The sequence below is a fragment of the Engystomops pustulosus genome, chromosome 7 (genome assembly GCF_040894005.1).
Source record: "Engystomops pustulosus chromosome 7, aEngPut4.maternal, whole genome shotgun sequence".
Classification (NCBI taxonomy): domain Eukaryota; kingdom Metazoa; phylum Chordata; class Amphibia; order Anura; family Leptodactylidae; genus Engystomops; species Engystomops pustulosus.
The window spans coordinates 112,032,659-112,058,698 of NC_092417.1; the positions used below are offsets into that span (position 1 = coordinate 112,032,659).

General features: G+C 42.6%; 1 protein-coding gene across 1 annotated transcript in view; it reads right to left on the reverse strand.

Moving 5' to 3' along the window:
• The window catches only part of HSF4 (heat shock transcription factor 4), a 65,962-nt gene extending 40,421 nt beyond the window's left edge, over positions 1-25,541 (reverse strand). Inside the window, exon 1 of the mRNA XM_072117589.1 lies at positions 25,285-25,541. Within this exon, the coding sequence (XP_071973690.1) occupies positions 25,285-25,407 (123 nt within the window). The 5' untranslated portion in view covers positions 25,408-25,541. The remainder of the gene's footprint in view (positions 1-25,284) is intronic.
• Between the last annotated feature and the right edge of the window lie 499 nt (positions 25,542-26,040).

Genomic DNA, 26,040 nt, shown 5'->3' on the forward strand with positions numbered 1-26,040 from the left:
TGGTCTTCTTCTGCCGTTCTTCTGCCGTTGCCGATACCCAGCTGTCCTTGGACTCATATTGCCATGGACTTAATTACGGACCTACTGCCTTCATCTGGCAATACCGTCATCTGGGTGGTGACCGACCGATTTTCGAAGATGTCCCATTTTGTCCCTCTTCCAGGTTTACCATCTGCTCCACGTTTTGCCAGCCAGTTCTTCCATCACATCTTCAGACTCCATGGACTTCCCCAACACATTGTCTCTGACCTTGGGGTTCAGTTCGTCTCGAAATTCTGGCATTCTCTCTGCAACCAACTTCAGGTGAAATTGGACTTCTCTTCCGCTTATCACCCCCAGTCTAACGGACAAGTGGAAAGAGTTAATCAGACCTTGGGCTGCTATCTACGCCATTTTGTTTCTGCCTGTCAGGACGATTGGTCCACTCTGTTACCTTGGGCAGAGTTCTCTTATAACTCCTTGGACTCTACGTCCGCGTGTTCCGCCCCATTTTTTGTTAATTATGGATTGCATCCCCGCCCTCCTCTACCCCTGTCATCGGAAATTCCTGCTGTTGAGGAATTGGTGCAGGACTTTAAGACCATTTGGGAACAGACTTGTCTTTCCTTACTACAAGCTTCAGCTAGGAACAAGTCCCGGGCCGATAAAAGACGCAGGCCTTCTCCTGTCTTCAATCCTGTCCGACTTAAGATTCCTGGCTACAAGCTTGGTCCTCATTTCCTGGGTCCCTTCCAGGTGCTAAATCGCATCATTCCAGTCTCCTACAAGCTGTGTCTCCCTCCCACCATGCGCATCCCGAACTCCTTCCATGTCTCCTTGCTTAAGCCTGTTATCTTGAACCGCTTCTCCCGACAACTCTCCCCTCCTGCTTCTGTGGCCGACTCCTCTGACATCTATAAGGTTAAGGAAATCCTGGATATGAAGACAGTGAGGGGTAAGCGGTTCTTCTTCTGGAAGGGGTTCGGGCCTGAGGAGAGATCTTGGGAGCCTTAGGACAATATCTTGGACCAGGACCTCTTGCAGAGATTTCTTCAGCCCAGGAAGAGGGGGAGGCCGAAGGGGGAGGGGTACTGTCACGGGTGGTCCCGCGATCCATATCGCGGATTGCAGGCTCACCCGTGCCTCTCGCCCCTCGCCTGCGCACCGCAAGCGCAACTTACGGGTCCCAGCTCCTGCTTTGGCTCCTTCTTCCTCGGCCGTGCACGCGTGTCCCCGACTCCTTCTGCAGATTTAAAGGGCCAGCGAGCCACTAATTGGCGCTAGCCATTTCAGGTAATCTATTTAATCCTGCCTCTTCCTGTGATCCCTGCTGGATCTTTGTGCCCAGTGCCCTAGAGAAAGCTTTGTTTATACCGTGTGCTGTTTATGTGTATTCCCGTTGTGACCCTGGTTCTGCTTTTGACTTTGCTCCTTTGCCGCCTGCCTTGACCTATTGCTACGTCTCTGACTCCGATCCTGTGCTGCCCGTCCTGACCTCCTGCCTGTCCCTGACTACGAGATTGCCTGCCGTTTAAGTACCTCAACCTTGGCTGCCATTGTGGACAAGTCACGCCTGTGGAACGACCTGGTGGTACCACGCCGCAGCAGGACCAACCTGCTTTGCGGCGGGCTCTGGTGAAAACCGGGTACCACTTAGACTCTGGTCCCAGGTTGTGGCTTGTGTCATCGTCCGCAGTGGTCCAGAGGATCCACAACCTCGAAGCTTGACAGCACCCTCACTATGCACCCCTTGCTGCAAGCCGACATACTATTATGTTAGTTTGCGGCAAGGGGCTTAAGATGGTAAAATCCAGATGAAATTTGAGATGGGTTTGTCCACTTGTGGTTGCAATGTATTTTAAAGGGAAAATGTAACCAAATTTTCACAAATAGAGCTAGTGCAAGAGCCCTATTAACTGACACCATTTTCCCTCTCTACCCTACTACCTCCCCTTCTTCCCCTTCTGCCCCCAACTCTTATTAGTATCTTCCTACCCTCCACTTCTCTTCCCATTTGTCGTAGTTATGTGTTACCATGGTGAGTTCTCCATGGACCGCCATGGGATCCCGGAGACTCCACCCCGGCTTTGGTTCTTAATTCGTAAAAATCGATGGGGGCACGGGAGAAACTGGAACATGAGCTTGTAGAGTCCAAACTTAAAGTGTTTTTGTTACAGGTTATGTTATATGTGACTCCTAATTGATGTATTTTAATGTGATAAGGACTGTGTTCCTAGTGCTCTTTTTGTGCTTCTGTCTTCAATAAAACAAATTTAAAAAAAAACAAAACAAAAAACTGACACCATTTTAGCTAAAAATTGTTTCCCTTACCACATAAATTAACTTTATCTTATATTACCTGGCATCAGATGGGGCGTGTCCTGTTTGGCCAGCCACTTTTATTTAGTCCTCCACATGTCACATGCCTTTACTCAGCATGTCATGTGACCAAGGAGATGTCATCTAAGGTCCTGTTACATTTACAACATTTACCCCATGTATGTATCTGATCACATGAAATCACAGCAGCCTCCATGGACTTCTACTCCTCCCCATGCTTCCATGAAGGCATGCTGTGATTTAATGAGATCAGATACATACCTGTCAATCAGGAACAAGAAGACAGGGCAATACAGGACATGAGTGTACACACGGTGCGTTCTTGGTCAGTTCTTGGTGTTTTTTTTTGCATGTTTACCATACATTTGGCTGGTTTAAAACCGTTTTTCTTCATTTGTGGAAGTTTAAACAGCTGTGAAAATGTTGATACAGCTGCTTACACTTCCAGAAATGAAGAAAAACAGGGTTTTAAAATGCATGCGGTTTTAGTGCATTTAAAACACACCAAGAACGGACCAATAACTGACCAAGAACGCATCGTGTGCCCGCACCCTTAGTGTGATTGGACTCACCTCGGGTGAGTTGCATATACGTTTACAAACCGATTTTATTATGCCATTAAGCCATGTAAAGAAACCTTTTAGGGGGCATGCACAGATACCACTTGGGTTTAGACCTAAATGCTTGCGTCATACAAGTGTTTTTCCGTATTAAAAAAAACTTGTTGCAACTAACCGAATTCAAGCATTTAGGTCTAAACACATATGTGCTTGGGGAGGAGATACTCCAGATGTGCATTGCATTACCTCTTATGAAAGGTAATAAGTGCCTCCATCAGCCACCAGTATTGTGGAACATCATATTGTGCCCCATTCATCACACCCTCATATTTTGGCCTCCTCATCTTCCCCTCATATTGTAGCCTCCATCCTTTTCCCCTCATATTTTAGCCCCCTCATTTTGTGGTCTCCCTCATTTCTACCTTATATTGTTGCCCCCTCATTTCCCTCTCACACCACCATATCTCCCACTCATATTGTGGACACCTTCAGCTCCTTGTCATATTGGTTTCCCTCGCATTGTGCCCCCCACTTTCTCTTCCTATTGTGGTCTATCACCCCCTCTCATATTGTGGTCAATCATGACCCATCCTATTGTGGCCCCTCACCTCCCCCTTATGTTCTAGCCCCCCCCCCCCCATTTCCCCCTCCTGTTTTGGGCCCCCCTCATATTGTGGCCTCTCATGTCCACTCCTCTTGTGGGTCCCCATCATCCCCCTTCAAATTGTATCCCCCTTCACCTTGTCACCCTCTATACAGTCATGTCAAGTAAACTTGTATTTTTCTGTACTACATACAAATAGGAAGTTACATGACTCCACCTGTATATGGACATAGTTGCACATTTATTATGGCAAACAAATAGTAAAAATGGTTGCTAGTCACATAAAGTAGAAAGCGGAGAGCGGTACATAAAATACATGAACCCGGGTAAGGACACAGAAATATACAGGCTTGAAGCCAGCTCAAACAACCAGCGCTGCTGAAACATACAAAAAGTGTTTACTGTAAGATGGAGTATTAAGTCAACAATGGGAAAGATCTTTAATAAGGTATCCTGAAAGGGACGCCTATACCTGACACTATGCTAAACTCATATATTACAGTGATTCCCAAACCAGGTAAAGACCCATTGACTTGCGCTAGCTACAGACCAATAGCCCTCCTTAATTCAGACTTAAAAATCTTTACAAAATTATTAGCTGACAAGTTAAATAACTGGCTTCCCCAACTGGTCCACAAGGACCAGGTGGGATTTGTCAGGTTTCGCCAGGCGGGGATAACACGCGAAGAGCAGCCGACCTCCTGGAAGTTGTTAGACACCAGGGGGAGCGAGCACTCTTCCTTAGTCTCGATGCTGAAAAAGCATTTGACCGCTTGGACTGGACTTTTATGTTTGCCACCCTTCAACGCTTTAGGTTTAGGGGCCCTTTTTTACAAGCCTTACGGGCATTATACTCCACCCCACACGCGGTGGTGCGTTTACCACATGCTCACTCCTCTCCCTTCCCTATACGTAATGGCACACGCCAGGGGTGTCCACTCTCCCCGTTGCTATACGTTTTGTGCATCGAACCCCTAGCGGCCTACATTAGAGCAAACCCAGATGTGTCAGGAGTTATGGTCCGCAATACGCAATTTAAAATCTCCCTATTTGCGGACGATGTCTTGCTCACTTTAACCAATCTGGTGGTAAGCTTACCAAACTTGCACGAAACCCTAAAACTGTATAGCAGTCTGTCGGGATATAAAATTAACCGTACAAAGACAGAGACCCTGCCGATTAATATCCTCCAGGGGGAGCTGGAAGCATTGCAGTCAGCATTCCCGTATTCATGGAAAAGTTCCTCCTTAAAATATCTGGGTATTAACCTAACTCCTACCTACGGTGGGCTTTTTGGGGCCAATTTTATACCCTTATTTCAAGATATTCAGCCGCCATATACAATACAATACATACAGCATGCCTCCATGTACCATATAATACATACAGCGTGCCGCCATATACCATATAATACATACAGCGTGCCGCCATATACCATATAATACATACAGCGTGCCGCCATATACCATATAATACATACAGCGTGCCGCCATATACCATATAATACATACAGCGTGCCGCCATATACCATATAATACATACAGCGTGCCGCCATATACCATATAATACATACAGCATGCCACCATATACCATATAATACATACAGCGTGCCGCCATATACCACATAATACATGCAGCATGCCGCCATATACCATATTATATACAGCGTTCCGCCATGCAATATAAGATGCATTCAGTGTGCCACCATGTAAAATTTACTATATGGCGGTATATATAGATATACACACACAGTCATACAGCATGTACACATATATATAGCAAATATGCAGCATATACACTCATATAGCATGCATAAACACACACACTCACTAAACACATACAGTATACACACACTTATATACAATCATACAGTACACATACACACACACTCACCATACAGTATATACAGATGAATATAAACATATATATATATACATATATATATTATATATTATATATATATACATATATATATACCCACACATCTTACGATAAAATAGATACATACTTACGTGGACGGCGGGCGAGTGGGAAAGGTGTGCCGCAGATAGGTGAGGCGGGCCGCGGAGGGGAGAGGTGGGCCAGGTGGCTGGGAGTGGCAGGCCACGGACGGGAGAGGCGGGCCGGGTGGCTGTAAAAGGCGGGCCGGTTGGCTGCGAGAAGCAGGTCACGGACGGGAGAGACGGTTCGGGAGGCAGCTGCAGGAGGGGCAACCAGGTGGCCGGGGACGTTCACAGCCGAGCTGCGGTGAGTGACCTACCTGATACCGCCCCTCCGTCCACCAGGAGGTGCTGCCGCCTGAGGCGAGTTTCTCAACTCGCCTCATGGTAGGTGCGCCCCTGGTTACTTATCAAAATGATTGTTTTACCCCACATGTTGTACTTCATTTTAGTGTTACATTTTGGCTGATTTTGCGTTTATTTACAAAAAAAGAAAAAAATTATGATTTTTTTTTTAATTTGCCATTTTCAGGCAGATAAATATACCACCTGAATAAATTGCTGAATATCATTTCCCATATGTCTACTTTACATTTTCATAATTTTTTAAATGTCTGGATAATTTATTCTGCACCCCTCAAGCTATCAGAAACAGCTTTTAAGAAGATTGTTTACCCCTTGAGATCTTCATAGTAATGCATGGTCAAATTGTGTTGGTTATACGATCATTTAGCCCTAAAATTTACACATTTCCAAAAGTTAAAAAGAGAAAACCCAATTTGTTCTGCAATTTCTCCCGAGTACAGAGACCCGCCACATGTGGCCGTTACTTGTTTTATTGACGTACAGCGAGGCGCAGAAGGGAAGGAGCGCCCTGCAGCTGCCGAGATTTATGTTTTCTCATTGGTCCCTTTTGCAGGCTATAAAATTTTAGCTTTTATGTTGTTGGGGCCATGTGACGGCATTTTTATTGCAGGATGAGATGCTTTTTCCAGTGTTACCATTTTGGAGTTGGTATCCCCTATTGTTGAAATTTAGGAACTTTTTTGAGGGCAGGAGAAGAAAAGCTTGTGGGGATTCAATAGGTAAAAATCATATTTTTTGGCGGGTTTTAAAAGATATATCTGCTGCTGAGCGGGAAGGGGTTAACGAGGGTCTGTGCTTATTTGGAGGTAATCTGAATGTGTGTCTGGAATCATGATAGACACGACAGGACATTTGTCATACAAGAACCTGCTTGCTTTAGGGAAGAGCTTAGTAGATTGGATGTGGAAGACGTCTTGTGTTTAATTAAACCCTGAGCTAAAGACTTTACCATTTACTCTGCTACACATTAAACCTTTCACACGCTTGACTATGTATTCATATCAGCCCTGAAAGAGAGGGTTAAAGAGGTGCAGATAGGTTCCATTCTGCTAACAGACCATACATATGGCACCACATGCCATCCTTGCCCAACCCTGATTGGTCATGGACCTTAAATAGCACCTTGTTAGGAGACCAAGCACAGGTAAAAGTGTTAAGTGACAGAGTGAAGGAATATTTCTTATACACTAACAGAGAAGATCTACCCCTTCCGTATAACTGGGAAGCCCACAAAACGGTAGCATGGGGGGAATTCATATCTATTGTGGCTTATGTTCAAAAGAAATGTACCAGACTCCTAATGCTTAATCATATGTTTGCTTTATTGTGCCAGTCCTGAACACTTCCTTGGGTCTTGTCCTAACCGTCCCCAGGGTCCAGGAAACGTCAGCACCTAGGGCTCTTGGGAGTAAGAAAGCTTCTGCACGCCTGATGATTCCGGTGCTTCTCAGCATTGGCACCGGCACCCAGATCAAGGTCTCGGCTTTCTTGGACTATGCTTCTGCAGGGAAATTTATGGATGCCACTCTGGTCTCCTAGGATCGCATCCCCGTGGTTCTCCTCAAGAAGGCTTTGGTCATCTCCTCTGTCAGTGGCCAAATCCTCTCTGACCCAGTCCAGTACTGCACCAAACCTCTGTCCTTGCAGATCAGTGTGCTGCACAAGGAGAGACTGTCTTTTTATGTACTACTGCGGTCCACGTCCTCCATCCTGTTTGGTCTATCATGGTTGCAGCTCCATGCACCTGTTCTTAACTGGAAGATGTGGGAGATCCTTGGGTGGGGTCTCGCTGTGTGAACCTCATCCAGTGCCAGTCTTTGTTTCTTCTGTGGCTCCCAACCCCCTGGAGGGTCTTCCCATCTGCTATAAGGACTTGCTTGACATCTTCTCAAAGAAGCAAGCCGAGACATTGCCGCCTCACCGCCCCTACGACTGTCCTGTGGATCTGCTGCGGGGTACGTCCCCTCCGCGGGGCCGTGTGTACCCACCCTCCGTACCAGAAACCGCAGCCATGTCGGACTATATCAAGGAAAATCTGTAGAGGGGATTCATACGTAAGTCCTCTTCTCCGGCTGGTGCAGGCTTTTTCTTTGTGCCCAAAAAGGACGGGTAACTCCGTCCATGCATTGACTATCGGTCTTAACAAGGTCACAGTTAAGAACCGTTATCCCTTGCCGTTGATCACGGAGCCGTTGATCACAGAGCTGTGGAGCTAAGATCCTCTCCAAATTGGACCTTTGTGGGGCCTACAATCTCATCCGAATCCGCAAGGGTGATGAATGGAAGACAGCGTTTATTACTCGTGATGGGCATTTTGGGTACTTAGTGATGCCTTTTGGACTCTGTAATGCTCCCACAGTCTTCCAAGAATTCATCAATTACATCTTCAGAGATCTGCTGTACTTGTGTGTAGTGGTCAACCCAGACGACATCTTGTGTTCTCTCCAGACCTCGAGACCCACCAGTCTCACATACGGAAAGTTCTTGGCCGCCTATAGACTAATCGTCTCTACGCCAAGAATTGTCTATTTCACCAGCAAAGCCTTCCTTTCCTCGGTTACATTATCTCGGACAAAGATCTCCAGATGGACCCTGCTAAATTATCTGCAGTGGCCACGTTCAGAAGGTCTACGTGCCATCCAGAGGTTCCTAGGTTTTGCAAATTACTACCGGGAGTTTATGCCACACTTCTTTACTCTGGTGTCTCCTATCGTGGTGCTCACCAAGAAGGGCGCCAAATCCCGCCTCTTGCCCTCTGAAGGCAGCTGAAGAGGCCTTCTCAAGGTCCCCCTTTGCTTCACTCACTCACCTGCGGCTTCTTTTCCAAGACTTTTTCTCCTGCAGAGAAGTTATTCTATTGGTGATAGAGAACTTATGGCTATCAAGCTTGCCCTAGAAGAATGGCAATATCTTTTGGAGGGAGCTTGCCGTTCTGCGTGTATACAGACCATAAGAATCTCTTGTATTTCCAGACAGCCCAATGTCTGAACCGTAGGCAAGTCTGTTGGTCGCTCTTCTCACGCTTCAATATATTGATCCACCTTCGTCCTGCAGAGAAGAATATCAAGGCAGATGCTCTCTCTCATGCCTCTGATGTTAATGGGCTCTTCAGCATATCATCCCTCCCAAACGTTTGGTTGTGGCTGCTCCAGTGGACCTCCAGCAGCTCCCACCAGGCAAGATGTATGTCCGACCTGCCCTTCGGAAGAAGATTTTGGGGTGCAGCACTCAGTAGCTCTCACATCCCATTACTATTGGTGGCCAGATCTAGTCCAAGATGTGCAGGATTTTGTGGGTTCCTGCACTTCCTGTGCACGTAATAAGCCATCACACCTCAAACTCGCTGGTCTCCTGATGCCGTTGCTGATACCCAACTGCCCGTGGACTCACGTGGTCATGGACTTTATCACGGACCGTCCATCTTCCTCTGGGAATACCGTCAAGTTCCATTTTGTCCCGCTGCCAGGTCTGCCATCTGCTCCTCGCCTTGCCAGCCTGTTCTTCACCCACATCTTTCAGCTGCACATCCTATCGGACCGAGGGTCCAGTTTGTCTCCCGCTTCTGGCGATCTCTATGTAATCAACTGCATATGAAATTGGACTTCTCTTCTGCGTACCATCCGCAGTCAAACTCTGGGCTGCTACCTTGGTCATTTTGTCTCTGCCTGTCAGGATGACTGGTCCTCTTTGTTCCCTGGGCAGAGTTCTCCCTGAGTGCATTTCTTTTTTTTCTTTTTTTTAAAGATTATCTATTTTTTAAACAGCATATTAAAACTTTTCAGTACACCCAATTTTAGTTTCTACAAAGTTTTATTGAATTGAAAAACAGAATAGTGCCTTACAATAGGTCATGGCATAACATATACCCCTCCCAGGGTGAAATCATGGAAATTATTTCAGAGTTATACATAGCCAGCTACTGTATCAAACAGAACTAGTACAGTATAGGTGGGAGGAGGGGGGGTAAATATCCTGAATATGGAGTTAGTACGAGATCAGTATAGGTGATCGCTATAGGTGAGAGAGGTAACAGCTGTGTGTATCAATGATCCGTGTGTGATCTACCAATGTCACTAGGGAGACAGAGTAAGAGAGTACAACCAATTTTTATGGGTGTTTACCATATATTATAAAATGCAATAAATATTCAAATATCACAATAGCAAATATTATAAAATAAATTACATAACAATACATTTCTTAGCCCCTTTCCTGTCCTTTTTCTGCTCTTGTGATATATATCCACCATTTGATCTCCACTCGGATGATAATAATTCTTTATTTCTATAGCACACACAGATTACGCAGCACTGCACAAAGCATGACAAATTGGTCCCTGTCCCATGGGGCTCACAATCTAAACAACCTACCAGTATGTTTTAGAGTGTCGGAGTACCCGGAGGAAACCCATACAAATACAGAGAGAACATACAAACTCTTTGCAGATGTTGACCTGGGTGGTACTTGAACTCAGGACTCCAGTGCTGCAGGGCTGTAGTGCTACCCACTCAGCCACTGTTCCAAATCTTTACATAGTGCCATAAAAGTTCACCAGTTCTTGATGGGAGAATATTCTGCTCACAGATTCCCATTTGGTCCCATTTTTCTTTTTACGTTTTTACTTTTTATTTAACCATTGAAAATCTAAATATTCTATCCACTTTTCCACTTAGTGGTATCACTGTAGATAAATACATTGATAACCATTTTAACATCAACACTCTCTTGATCGCTGGTATTAAATAAATTTAGCAATTCTTCTTTGATATTATTTGGTTTATAATAATAAATATTACATCACAATCCTATATTGATTGGTTAATAAAAAGTTCTGCCATTCGCCGCACAATTTTAACGCCTGAATAATACCACAAGCAATGAATCAAATCAGCATTAAGTTTACTACATTTTTGGTATTAATGTTTATAGTATTATCCCCAATAGGTACATTAAATGCCCAATATGTTCAGGCTAATATTCTCCATTGCATCTCCCTCAAATTATCTGAACATGTTATATTCTGTGTATTTCTCCAGCCTTTCAACATTCTTAATCCTGCTTCTTCCCAAATCTTTCGGGTTGTCCGACCGCCCGCCCCCCCAAAAATGCAAGCAGGCACCGATGCGCCAAAATCCCGGGGCAATTTGGCGCAAAACGGAAATCGTCGGGAAACCCAACGAAAATGCGTCCGACGGACCCTTAGTAAATGAGCCCCAATGTCTCTCTCCAGTGTGCGACTGTTTTCTGACTCGGGCTACAGTCGAGAGAGCGTATGGTTGTGTGAAAAGAACCAAAGTTTGAATATACCTTTACTGTCCCAAATTCAGATACAGCTCTGTTGCCATTCCATTTACTTATAACAAAGAAATCCCTTACTGATAAATATTCAGAAACCTCTACTGGCAACTGATAATTTTTCCAAGCTATTCTCCAGACTGCTCTAGTATCTCTTAAAAGTTTTGAGGCTTTTCCTGGTAATTTTATATTAGAGATATTCTCATGCACGAATATTCCTAATGTTAATGATCGCACCAAACTCTCTTCAACTTCCAAATCTACAAATTTGGTTTGTCTACTGATTCCACCATGCCACAAATCTCACATAGCAAGCCATGATAAAACTTCTTAGATCTGGGAACGATAAGTCTACCGTGTGGTTTCTGCAATATTTTTAATAACAATAAATGTTCCACAAATATAATCTTTGTTTATTTCTCATCAAAATAATTGAAATTTTTGAATCCCTGTGAATTTTCCTGGCAAGTGGTTCACTAGTTAAATTTAATAATAATGGGAAAAGAGGGCACCCTTGACATGTACCTCTGCCTATCTTAAAATCCTGTGACGTTACCCCCTCAGTTTTATATACATTCATTCAAATGCTGCACCTTGACCTGGCCCATTCCAGCACCGCCAAAACTGTACAGGTATTTTTAAGTCAATGCTGCCTCTTTACAAGCCCATATTAAAAAGAATGAATCAATTTAGGAATCACTTCAGCAAATCTTTTTTGCTAAAATTCTAGTATAAATCTGGGGAGGAAACCAGGCACTGCTCATCACCTGCCAAATACAATCTCAACAGTGAAACATGGTGGTGGCAGCATCATGCTAGGGGATGTTTTTCAGCTGCAGGGATAGGACGACTGGTTGGAGTTGAAGGAAAGATAAATGTGGCAAAATATTAAGATTTCCTGGATAAAAACCTCTTCCAGAGTGCACTGGACTGCAGAATGGGCTGAAGATTCAGTTTCCAACAAGACAATGACCCTAAGCACACAGCAAATGTGAAGTGAGAAATCTCAAGATTATGCTTAGTAGGTTTGCTTGTGCACACAAAATACATTTATTAACCTTTCAGCATGTAATCAGATATTTTTTTACAACTACTGTGAAATACTTTTCTTTAAAGATGGTGTCTGTGTCTGAGACTGCACTCAAAGATGGCGTTGGCATCTGAAATAAGACTGGAATGTGACCACCCACAAGTTCTTGGTAATCTCGGATCTTCCTATCAAGGAGAGAAACAGAACAAAGCTGACAATGTCTACTCTAGTTTCCATATAAATTTGTGTTCTTCCGTGAATTAAGTGGCCATGCTGGGACTGTGTGAGGACCACAAAGCCAAGTGTCCTCTTCTCCTTGGAGCAAGTTTCCACACCTCACAGTTGCAATGATGCGTGGCTGACACATAAACCCAGGCTGCCACAGAATTTCTCACTTTTAGTACACACCTCAGTCAGAGAAACCTCCACACCTTGTCTACTTGCTGAAGTGGCAGTCCTCAAATGCTCCTGCAGCCCGTGGAGTTTACATGCCACCAGAGCTCCAGTTCCACCTAGCACATGATCCTCCTGCTCACACAGTGGGAAGCATCCACCACTGCTTCCATTAATGGTCCTTTCACAAAGGAAGGCTATTCAGTACAATCCTATAGCCAGCCACAGCCCCCAGTTTGCCCATAGTTTGAAGGCAAGCGGCAGTTTACATGGCAATGCCATTCAGGCTTCCACTGTATGTCTCACATGCATCACCATCAGGTGCAGGCCTGGAAGTCCCATTGTATTAGCATTGATTAACAGTTGATGATGCTTACCACCATCATGCAACTTGAGCACCGGAACAACCCCTAATTTGTGTCGCATGATGCCTAATGCAGACACATCTTAAATACCTGTGCAAGCAGTTTGCACCAGAAAGAACGTGCAAAGTCCACCAGAAAACTGGCGCAAAGCCCTTAGTAAATGTGCCCCAATAAGTCAAAGTGAGCAGATTTACATATACTGCAAAACACAACATCAACAAGAATTTAAACTCCCAAAAATGCAAAAGTCATACGATAATTGATTGCAATCCACAAATGTGTTAAAAAATGTATAAAGTTCAACGTAAAAGCTCCTATCCCTGTCAACATCATTGTTTTTCCAGAAAACACAGGCTACCATGTACACAAAATTTTTATTTTTGCAAAAATTACAATGTGAGGAGTTCATTCACCAATATATGCAGCAAAGAGAACGATAAATCTGAGGGTTGTGCCAAACAAGTTGTGCAGAAAATTGCACTGAGCTTCACAGAAATATAATATAGTACATAATGATAACCTAAATGTAAAAAAAAATATTTATCTATAATCCAACCAATGAGGTAGCAAAGATCACTTTTAAAAGGGTGTTATATGTGTGCCATTGTAGTAGCAGCGCAATAATGTAATCTTCCGTGGCTGATAAGAAATTTAGTAAGAACAACATATTGTAGGTAAAAATAATGGAGAGAGGGTATGAAATAAAAACTTGATTCAGGAACCTGTATGTATTTTTCATGTTACATGCAACTTTTTGGACAAGTTTGTTGTGATAGTGTTAATATTAGCCACATAAAAAGAAAATAATTGAATGTTCAGCCTCTCCCTCCATTACTCTTGTGCCAGTTTTTGCACTTTCTTTATAGCGCAAACTGCTTTCATAGGTATTTAAGAGGTTTGCACTACTCCTAGTAAATGTGCCACACACATCAAAAAGATATATCTTTGGCTACTTTAGCCAATCCAGAACACGGCAGTGTGCGGGGGGGGGGTGAGTGCTGCTCATCTATATAGCTGCCACTCTACATAGCAAAGAATTGCGCCAAGCCATTAACAGGAGGAAATATAGAGCAAGCTTTATCTATTACCCATTCACAGCACGTTATGGTGCTACACGTGTGTGGTCACCATACCACCACCGGCTCCATAGGCGTCTATGGGGCTGCATATATGGCTCTAAATTTGTGGCCGTATATACGTCCCCACAACTCCTGTGTGAAGGGCTTTTGAATGTGAATTTCTCTGCTTCCCTGGCTCCTAGCTACAAATTTTAGATTCATAAGAAAAAGAGATTCTGCTCTTTCAGAGAAAAAAAAAACTTATATTCTAGATGTCACGGATCCAAAATTATTGATTTTAGAATCCAGGACAAATCTCATACGTGCTTGGCCAGAGAGGTGCCACCTTGTGAGGACGTATGAGATACGCCATTAGCAGGGAAAAGGTTAAACATGAGATTGGGAAGCAACTTCAAAAGAGGGGGTAACTTTAAAAGAGAGCATGGCCCTATTATTTTGTATGGGCTTGTGTTCACGGCTGTGGATTCGACGGCCCCATGCCTACTGCCCAAGCCATAAAATATAGAACATTCCCGTTAGGAATTTTGCCCCAGTTATAGCACTGAACAGATATTATTGTGAATAATTAAATCCTTCCTGCCCCGGCTATAATAGATATTATTGTGAATAATTAAATCTTTCCTGCCCCGGCTATAAAGTTTAAAAAGTGTTTTAAACCTCGATACCGCGGTTTAAAACACTAACAAAAATAAGCTCTGGCACCAGCTCACCCTGAGCTGGTGCTCGGTATTTCCATCTGAAACCTGCCACTTCAAGTGGTAGGTTTCCTTTAAACCATAAGTATTTTATATAACAAATCAACAAATAGAGGTGCATACAACGCTGCTTAACATGGCATCTCAAGATCTCCCGGCCATCTTCCAATCTCAGGAACCTGCCAGATGTCCCCCCATCACTGTTCCTTCCTTGTCTCCACTGCCTCTGATACAGTTAAGATGGATACTCTGCAGCAAGATCAAATGGAGGAAATCATGAAGGCATAAATGGACCGCGTATCAAAAGGGGACCTTGCTAAGTTGAGCTCTAAACTATGTACATCATGATCTACAGAAGGTGGGTAACAACATTGTGGCAACTGAGTCAAAACTTAATAATACAACCAAAATTCCAGCCATGTTGCTGACACACAAGGCTAACAATACACTGTTTTGGCATGGATAGAAGACCTAGAAAAAAAGGTCCCACAGATACAATTTAGAGGCCTCCCGGAATCCCAAATGGATTCTCACAATGTAGCAAAAAAAAAAAAATGAATATGACACCTTATCCCCAATATTTATGGAGCACACCTGGAAATCGAACTTATAGGGCAGTGATGGCGAACCTTTTGGAGACAGAGTGCCCAAGCTACAACCAAAACCCACTTGTATGTTGCAAAGTGCCAACATGACCATTTAAACAGTAACTTATTGATCCTTGCTGTATCACAGGTTTTAATCGTGTTGGTGTCCTGAGTTCACCAATACAATAGAAAGATGAAAGAGAAAATTGGATTGTAGCTTCCCTCCAGGGTCTCCTGAAGAGGAAGAATCAAGGGAGCCAGAGCAGGAGCTCAAATGACAATCCATCTCTATCCACATCTTCTCGCTCCTCCTGTAGTCCTGGCAGCCAAGGATGTTGCTTTGAAATGGCGCTGAGCATGGCATGTCCTCAGCTGTCTTGGACCGCAGGAGAAAGCCTTGAGTCATATCTGGCAAACTCTGTGTTGGTGTGAAGACCTGGGTGCCCACAGAAAGGACTCTGAGTGCCACTTCTAGCACCCGTGCCATAGGGTCGCCACCACTGTCATAGGGTCTTGGTGGCAGCTAGGTCAGAAGGGCTCCCAAAATACATTGTTATTTTTTATAATTTGCTTCATGGTAGCAGGAACGCAGATAACAGCCAGGAACGCAGTCCTCGCCACATCAAACAGTATACATGAGGAAAAATATAACAATAGGAACATGAGTTACATGTAATATAAATATTATATGATAAAATTTAAATACCATACACAAGGGTCGGCATTCCAGCCTGCACCTCCAGACAATTTTATATTTCAAGGAAATAAGACCATGGGAGAGCCCAGTGACCCCCTCAGAGCCTCCAGAAAGGGGAGTGTCGGGCAGTAAACATTACATTGCTACTTTTGACTGAGAGTAGAGGATAGCTGACAAATCATGGGATGGGGTTTTAGGGCTAGCATCTGAGAGACATTGTAAAACTACATTGTCACACCATTAAATGGTCATGGAGGCGGACAGGAATCTCTCTATAATCCACTTAATGTATTGTGATATGCAAATCTACACTGATATTGTTCCCTCCACCAAACAGAAATGGGAACAACTTTTGGCTAAACTTGATCCTTTGCCTTCTCATGAATCTTCACAACCATGTTCAAAGAGTTCAGCAACCTTCACCACCGCTTTGGTGTATTTATCTGGACAGTAGAAAATATTGTTTAAAGGGAACCTGTCACCAGGAGACCCATTTTTAGCACTCCCCCAGTCCCCACAGAGCATAGTACATACACTGCCAAAGTGTTTTTGTATAAAACATAGGTTTTACAGAAAAAAAGATATGTTATATTGTACCTTTCATCAGCATCTGCTGTGTGACTAGGCAGTTGGCAATTGGGAGGGGCTGGAAAGGAGCAGTCCCCCCCACCCTTGGGAAACATGTGACCCTTTCAAATATATGAATAACTTCCCACACTCAGGATTGGCTGTAGAGGAGCAGGGGGCGTCGCTAAGCCCAGTGATGGGTGTTTTCATATATTTAAAAAGGTCACATGGAGGAGTGCCTTCCCAAGGGGGGGGGGGGGCTGCTCCTCTCCAGCCACTCCCAATAGTAACACAGCAGATGCTAATGAAAGGTACAATTTAATATCTTTTTTTCTGTAAAACCTATGTTTTATACAAAAACGTGTACTATGCTCTGTGGGGACTTGGGGAGTGCTAAAATGGGTCTCCTGGTGACAGGTTCCCTTTAAGATATGTAATGAATAAGTATTGTAATTCATCGAAAGTAATGTGTCAATGTATTTCTTTTTATAAGAGAAAAATTAATAAAAATTATTTTAAAAAAAATGAAAAAGCGTGAGGCTTCAGATGAAACTCCAGAGGCCTCATCCAGGCATGCAGGGGGACCTACTTGACTATTTTTTGATGGCACTTGACTTTTGATGATATGTGAAGGTTATTGTCTCTAAGTTAGGCAAGCCCTCCGTACCTATTTATGCCCTTAGAGGACATTAGACTCTCTGATTGATTTTTGTTACACAGAGAACATTAATTATGCTTTATTATGCTGTTTCTAGACTGTGCAGGGATTCCTGGAAATATCTTCCACCTCTAGGTTATACATTATTTACAAAAATGAAGGAGTAAATATGGAGATCAGTGGTGGTGGTGGTGGTGGTGGTGGTGGTGGGGGGGGTTAACATAGGCAGGTTATTATATCACCACCCTCTGTGCTTGCCGGTTCTGTAGGACTTTGTTTATTTCCCTTCTCTGTGTAATAGGTTTTACATTATTGGTTATTGGGGGTATCTAACCTTGTTGCAGGTCTGCGCCTCTCTATCTCTCTATGATGAGAGTTTCAGGTTTTTTAGATGGAATTTCTCCCTTTCTGGTTGTATTTCTAATGTTTTTTTACTTGTCATGGTCACAGTCTAAATAGTAATGTTTTATAGGTGTTTTGTCCTCGTTCGCACCTCCCCAGTCTTTCCGATCCTTTTGCTTCACCTCCATTTGTCTTGCTGGCTTTCCTCGAAATAAGAACATCTTTCTGTTGTGTTATTGCTAAGGCTCAACTAAACACTCAGTATCTTCAGGTATCTAATAATGTTCAGGGATTCAATTCCCCGCTCAAAAACCTCCATTAATAGACATTTCGCCAGGCAAAAGTATATTTTTATATCATCCAACTATAGGCAGTTCATTTTTAAATACAATTGTATTCAGTGGATAATTGAATACTCAAGTGATAGAATGTATATTGTAAGATTACTTTCAGATCTAATTTTTTGGTTCAGCATGTATGCAATTAAAGCTCCAGACAAACACGTAAATTGACAAATACTGGTAAACAGAATCCTGCTGTAAAAGCATAGAGCGGAATACGCTGCTGCCCTAAATTGTTTTTTAAAAAATATTTATTTTAACCTTTTTAGTTACTTTTTGGAGCAGGAGCTCCAATCATAATCAAGCACTGCCCACACCTACTTGATCTTCCTGCAGTGACCAAGGATGTGTCACTTTAAAATAGCACTGATCGTAAAGAACTGCCTGGGTGCCCACAAAGAGGTTTGCCATGCAATTTACACTCTTATTTCTCTCCTAGTTCGTAGTCATGCTTTGCCGAGTCAGTAATAATACATTGCTACCAACTGCTTTCTGATCGCTGTCCTGAAAATGTTGTAAACATTAGTCTTCTTTCAACAAAATTGAGAAAATGTAAATATAACAAGTCATGCTCCATTACATACCACTAAGAAATTGAAGAAGTCACTGTCATAGCCGTGTACAGTGCATTCTCCAATTTTAGCCTATCGCGACCTTAAGCATGTGATCGCTGTAACTTACATTTACATGTACAGGCAGTCCCCGGGCTACGTGCAGGATAGGTTCTGTTGGTCTGTTCTTAAGTTGCATTTGTATGTAAGTCGGAAGTGTATATTTTATCATTGTAACCCCAGTCAAATTTTTTTTTGGTCTCTGTGACAATTGGATTTTAAAAATGTTGGGTTGTCATAAGAACCAGCAATTAACAATAATGCTTAATTACAGGCACCTGTGATAACTGTTATAGCTGTTTATTGTACCCTAGGGCTAAAGTACAGTAAATTACCAACATCCAGAGGTCCGATCGTAACTAGGGGTCTTCTGTAAATCGGGTATTCTTAAGTAGGGGACTTAATGATTAGTTTGAGTTACCTCTGCTGAAGATGTTTCTACATGCTACTGATTCATGAGGGGTATTTAGGCCAAATTAATGAGTGAAAAAAATTATTTTGTATTTTAGAACCAAATGATTCATTATTATTTCCTGCTTCCTAAAAACATATAATTCGAAGAGGATGGACTTCCCCTCGTGATTGTTTATACTTCTTGTAAAATCTGATTTCACATCTGCCAGCAGCTCGTTGTGTATTCAATCTCTTTAGGACATGACAGGGGTGTAATTAGTAGATGCAGGGCCCAATAGTGCCGGCTTTCCTGCGACGGAAATCGGAGGGGCAGGCCGTCGAAGGATCCGACGGATTTGGACTGAGCGTGGGATTTAACATTTAAATTGTGTCACAAGACATACCGTACATTTACATGCACCGGGAAGAAGAAGGCGAACTCCGGCAGTACCGAGCCGGGAAGCGACACATGCAGGAAATTGGGTGCACAATCTTAGTGAATCGTACGATCGTTGGACAATGCACAGCAGGGATCGTGACAGGACCGGGTATGTAAATGTGCCCCAGTATATACATATAGCATATACACCCATGCATAATTTACACAGACATACAACATATACACATCACATATGCACACACATATAGATCATAAGCACATCACATATAGGTACACATACAACCAGTGTCGTAACAAGACAGCAGTGGGCGCCCATGCGCACTTTGGTTCAGTGCTGCCACCCCCTTCCCAAACATCAGACAGCCTTCCCACACAGCAGCCTCCACTCAATAAAAATGACCAACAGCAGCCTCTACTCACTAAAAACGACCGTCAGCAGCAGCCTCCATCAACAAAAATGAATGGCAGCAGCCTCCACCCAATAAAAATGACCGACAGTAGCCTCCACTCACCAAAATGTCCAGCAGCAGCCTCCACTCACTGAAATGTGCGGGAGCACACCCAGGGGCACATGCACTACAGTCCTCTGTGTTCCTCCAGTCCTCTGTCTAGTGCTGGCAGCATAATTACATCATTACGCTGTGCGGTGCTGGGACACTGGTGTTCTATCCCACGCGCTACTATAGGGACAGAGCAGGAAGTATAAACCAAAATATATATATATATATCAGCACTATCCTAATACTGTTACTGGACTAGTAGAGTAGTAGATGTGCAGATTACAGGTGCCTATCTGTAATAATATGGAACTATCAAGCGAGAAATTGAGCCGAGCACCAATCTACACTCAATAAACGATATAGATATGTATAGCGTTAAATATATTTAATAATAAAACAATGTATTTCAAAGTGTAACAAAATTACACAAAATATTATCATAAAAAATATACAATATGTATAATAATGTTTAAATCTCAGGCTGGGCTAAAAATAGGGGTTAGAGAGGCACTGAAGGGCCCAAGTGCACACTACTCCCCAAGAAAAAATTTTAAGCATATAAAAAGGATAAATAATCAGTGAAAATAGATTTGGCAAATGGAGGTATGTCCGTGGAGAATGTTAAAAGTCCTGAATAAACAATTGTGGATGGTTGTCGATTTGGTTATTTAGTATCCAGATATAAGCAAGCGTGGAACTGATCCAGACTAATGGCGGTCTGTATGTATCGTTAGCTTATATGGAACTAGCGACTGGCATTTAAAAACTTGTACAGGCTTAGATTGGGTATAAAGTCAATACGATATAATGGTATTACACTTGAGTTTTATACAGGTTTGTACTTTCTATCAAGAAGTGAACACCAAGTATTTAACGGAAGGGTTAAATACTTTACAGCCATAATTACAAACTAAAAGTTTACATTGACAACAATCAAATCTATATGCCATACTACTGTTATCTATTTACCTGTATTATTCTTTATGTATTTAACTGGTTTTAATTGTTGTAGATGTATGAAAACATTATAAAACCTATACAAATTTGGTATCCCTGTAATCGTACCAACCCAAAGAATAAAGTAGACATGTCATTTGGGGCGCTCAGTGAAAGCCGTAATATCCAAGCCCACAAGAAAATGGCGCAAATGCGTTTTTTCACCATTTTCACTGCATTTGGAATTTTTTTCCTGCTTCCCAGTACATGGCATGGAATATTCAATACCATCACTATGAAGTGCAACTTGTTATGCAGAAAACAAGCCATCACACAGCTCTTTACGTGTAAAAATAATAAAGTTATAGATTTTTGAAGGTGTGGAGTGAAAAATGGAAATGAAAAAACAGGAAAGAGCCCGGTCCTTAACCGGTTAATTTGATTATTTAAACCAAAACTGCAGTGTGAACATTGTAAAAGATCCAGGCCGGGTTATAGATCTTTTTTTGTATATAACAGGCAACATGGGCGACATATATCATTCAGCTACTGATGAAAAAGCCGAGAGGAGGCTTTGAAACGCGTTTAGCAATCCCTTTTTAAAAACCTTTTTGGATGGATACCGTGGAGATTAATGCCATAGAATAAGGACATTTTGTTATGTAATACTCCTAGACACCTTTAACATGTACCAATATTTGTCTATACTCACCGGACTACCTCCGTTTGCCGCTTGTTTGGACCACTGGGAGACACATTGGTTGGGATACGGAGGATATGATCCTATCAGGCACAGCGGGCTCACGAATGCGCACAACAGCCCACAGAACGCCGAGTCAAGACGATCACTCCCACATGCAACGTCTGTGGCGGCTGTCTTCAGGAACCCTCCAATACTAGTGTGGCAAAACCCTGAGTGCAATACTTGGTGTTCACTTCTTGATAGAAAGTGCAAACCTGTATAAAACTCAAGTGCAATACCATTATATCGTATTGACTTTATACCCAATCTAAGCCTGTACAAGTTTTTAAATGCCAGTCACTAGTTCCATATAAGCTAACGATACATACAGACCGCCATTAGTCCGGATCAGATCAACGCTTGTTTATAGCTGGATACTAAATAACCACATTGACAACCATCCACCATTGTTTATTCAGGACTTTTAACGTTCTCCACGGACATACCTCCATTTGCCAAATCTATTTTAACTGATTTTTTTTATCCTTTTTATATGCTTAAAAATTTTTCTTGGGGAGTAGTGTGCACTTGGGCCCTTCAGTGCCTCTCTAACCCCTATTTTTTAGCCCAGCCTGAGATTTAAACATTATTATACATATTGTATATTTTTTATGCCATATGAGAATAATAATTTGTGTAATGTTACACTTTGAAATACATTGTTTTATTATTAAATATATTTAACGCTATACATATCTATATTGTTTATTGAGTGTAGATTGGTGCTCGGCTCAATTTCTCTCTTGAGAGAGCAGGAAGTGTCCGTGCTCTGCCCCGGCTTCTAGCAGTATCGGAGCTCAGCTCCGATACAGCTCAAAGCTGCAGCATGGGACCGGACAACAGACGTGGGTCCCCCGCGCATATCAATTAGATATTTATGACAGGGGGGCCCGGGCCACGGCTGTGACACCTAATTATATAACCGTGCACAGGAAGTTGATTAAGTGACAGCCTTGTCCTGGGCTCATCCCCTCTTACAGGCCCAGTCGCGATTGCACCCCCTGTGAGCGCGATTGTTCCGCCCCTGCATACAGCAAATACACACATACATACACGGTTGGCGCCAGCACCCAGCATACCCGTTTAAGTGTTGGGGCAAGTGCCGGGGCCCAGAGATGCAGTTGTGGCCACATTTCAGTCCCCAGTATGTTGGCAGTGCCTGGGTGCTGGTGCCGTAAATTGTTGCTCAGGGTACTGCAGGACGCTGGCCTGGATCTCTGCACTGTACGGCTGCCGGCAAGAGGAACCAGATGAAGACATCATAGTGGAAACCCTAGACTGAGGTGAGTATTACTTTTTTTCTTTTTTACTGATCACATGTAGTCCATGGGGTAAGGAGGGGCTGCATATAATCCATGGGGGCATGGGATGCATATAATTAATCATTGTGGGGTAGGGGGATGCATATAATTAATCATTGTGGGGTAGGGGGATGCATATAATTAATCCATGGAGGTGAGAGGGATGCATATAACGCTTGGAGATGAGGAGACTGCATATAATCCATGGGGGTGAGAGGGATGCATATAATCCATGGGGGTAAGGAGGAGGCATATAATCCAGGGGGGTGAGGAGGCTGCATATAATTAATCCATGGGGGGAAGGGGAGCTGCATATAATCCAAGGGAGGGAGACATTGCATACAATCCATGGGGTGCCAGGGCTGTATATAATTAATCTATGGAGGGTGAGGGGGACTGCATATAATTAATCCATGCGGCAACGTGAGTTTACTGAAAATGGGCCCACTAAGGCTTTGTCACCCAAGGGCCTACCGAATCCTGTAGCCAGCCCTGCATACATACAATGCCATATACAGACATACAGCATATACACACACTTATAGTATCAGGGTCGTAACTAGGAGAGACAAGGCCCTATAGAAGAATCTGAATATCTGTATACTCTCATATGCGAGTTACAATTACCCATTTGTACATAAATTCACACTCACATAGAGCATATACACAAACATACAGCATATACACATCACATATATGTTATATACATATTATGTATACCCCCGGTGCCAGGGCCCCCTGACACTGCGAGCCCCATAGCAGCTGCTATGGCTGTTACCCCTGTAGTTACGCCCCTGGGATCTGAAGATCATTGAAGATCATTGAAGTACGAAAACATGTATATTGGTGTACAATGAGAGCAAATAAAACAACAGATAATAGCAACTCAGCAGTGTGTATCATATGGCTGATTGGAAAGGAAATGGGTAGAAATTTCCCTGTTTAAAATGTTCTGAAATTTATCATTCAGAGTTGAAATGGTGAGGCCATAGAGCTGAAGCCTACAACACAAGTATTACTAAGAAAACTAGCCAGACTTGATGGGCCACTTGATCTTCATTTACTGTCAAGAAGCTGTTACTACACCCTAAGGCAAGAAATGATGGAAGGTGACTGTGACACACAAGCTTCAGATCTTCTGTACTGGGATCAGAAGTTTCACCATTTGTTCTCCAAGATAACAGATGCAACTGAGAACTACTCAAGCCAATTCCAATATAGTATATATAATACAATAAAACATTATTGATCTCGTGGGGGAAGGGACATTGCTTAGTACAAGCAGTCTCAGCTATTAAAAAAAACAGTACAAACTTTGACAAATATTCACAAAGCTAATTCTCAGCTAATTCAACAACTGGAATACATACATAGATAACATTTCTACTTGCTACTTGAGCTCAAAATATAAAAGACAAAAAACTATGAACGTTCCCATTGGACTGTGCCAGCCAAACATTCCACATTCCAAACCACTGTAACATTTTGACTGTCCCCCAATGTGAAAGCCACAGAGATCTCAGCTGAAGGCTAAAGTAACAGCTAGATTTCCTTCCATATGTCCCTAAATGCTAGTCACTGATGCCCAGGGCCTGGTAGTTTACATACCTCTTCAACACTCTACCACTGACCTAGTTAATAAAGTTCCAAAATCTCCCGGAGCTGCAGGCGCCTAGATATATTGGAGCATGGAGCTGAGACAACAGTCTTCACTTGAGTGTCTTGTTCCTTTTTCAGAATCTTTGACTAAATTAAAATAGTGAAAGGGGCAATGTGTAGTTTTGGTAATGTGGATTTACTACCTACTATATCAGCAGAACAAATTTGACTTTTACTTTGATCATTAATGGGAATCTATCAGATAGAACATTGCATCTACTCCAACAGAAGAATATAATAAAGTTGGAGGAACTATGTAGAGTGATATATAGTTTGTACAGTATGTGCTCAGGCTGTTCTATTCATTCCCATGTTTCCCTGTCTTCATGTCTTGTTCAGTGGTTTTATAACTATCACTGTAAGAACTTTCCTGGTAAAACACAGTAGTATACCATAATAATATAACTATCAACAATGAGTTACAGTCACATCTTGCATTTTTCAGAAATTGATAAATCAGAGTGGATATCGTTCTATATAACGATATTGCATTTGTCTGGAACGTAAACAATTTTACATCTAGCAAACAATTGTAGGTGATCTGCTTACCAGAAATAGACAAGCACGGATCATCCTATAATTGCTGCTAGGTTACTTAATGTTCACAACCCCTAAAAATGTACAGCAAAAAGACCTTTCAGCAATGTCCCCAACTTTTGTAACACTAAGCCAAACTTTAGTAATTTATCACGTGATGCAGTTTCCATAATGAACAACATCTTACAAGATATCAAGCAGTCAGTGACTGCTAAGCTTGTAGCTATAGAGTGCAGTAATACCCAGATGGATTTGCCAATAACGTATCCCACTAAATGAAAAATGACTAATCCAGTCATACACACTTTATATTATATATAATATAATATATTAAAAAAAAAGAAAAAAAACTCTTTTCTTCACATACCACACTCCAGCAAATAAGATGGTTGGTTTCAGGGTCTTCCACCAGAGTCCATAGCTTGGTAAGGAAGGCGGGCACATTGCTACAGTACCCATCCATTGCCAGGGAATTAGCAGATTCCTGCATTATGACAGTTATGTGTTATTCAAACTCCATGCCTCCGCGATGGTACAGTGATAGGGAAAGCCGAGAGGGACCCATGTACTAATGTCACAATGTCACAAAGAGAGCGGCTGCAGCTGATTCACACCAGCAAGTCACACTGATAGACACTCAGCACTAATTTGCTGGCATTGACCCCCTCCCCACTACGGGACAATGCCCAGTGATGCGGTATTCATACTCCGACCACAATGCTCTGAACAAACATGCAACTTCATGTAAAGAGTTTACAGAACCCATTCAATGGCTATTGAATAATAATACATAGCAGATGTATTTCAGCATTTAGCTATGATTGGCTCAGTAATCTGCTGAAATCTGACTCATTTTATCAAAACATTTATTACTTTTGTGGTATAGTGCCAACCTGCTTTACTAGGTAGTACAGTGAATGCACTCACATCCATCTCTGCCACAATGGGCCTGTACCTGGTATAATCAATGGTACATTCCAAATACTGTATATGAAAAAGAATAAACTCCGCAAATAGGTGAAAAACATGCAACTATCATGCAGTTGTTTCCCTGGTTACATCTGAACCTAAAGGAAAGCAGTTATTTAATAGAAACCTCTCGGATAAATAATATTATCAAAAT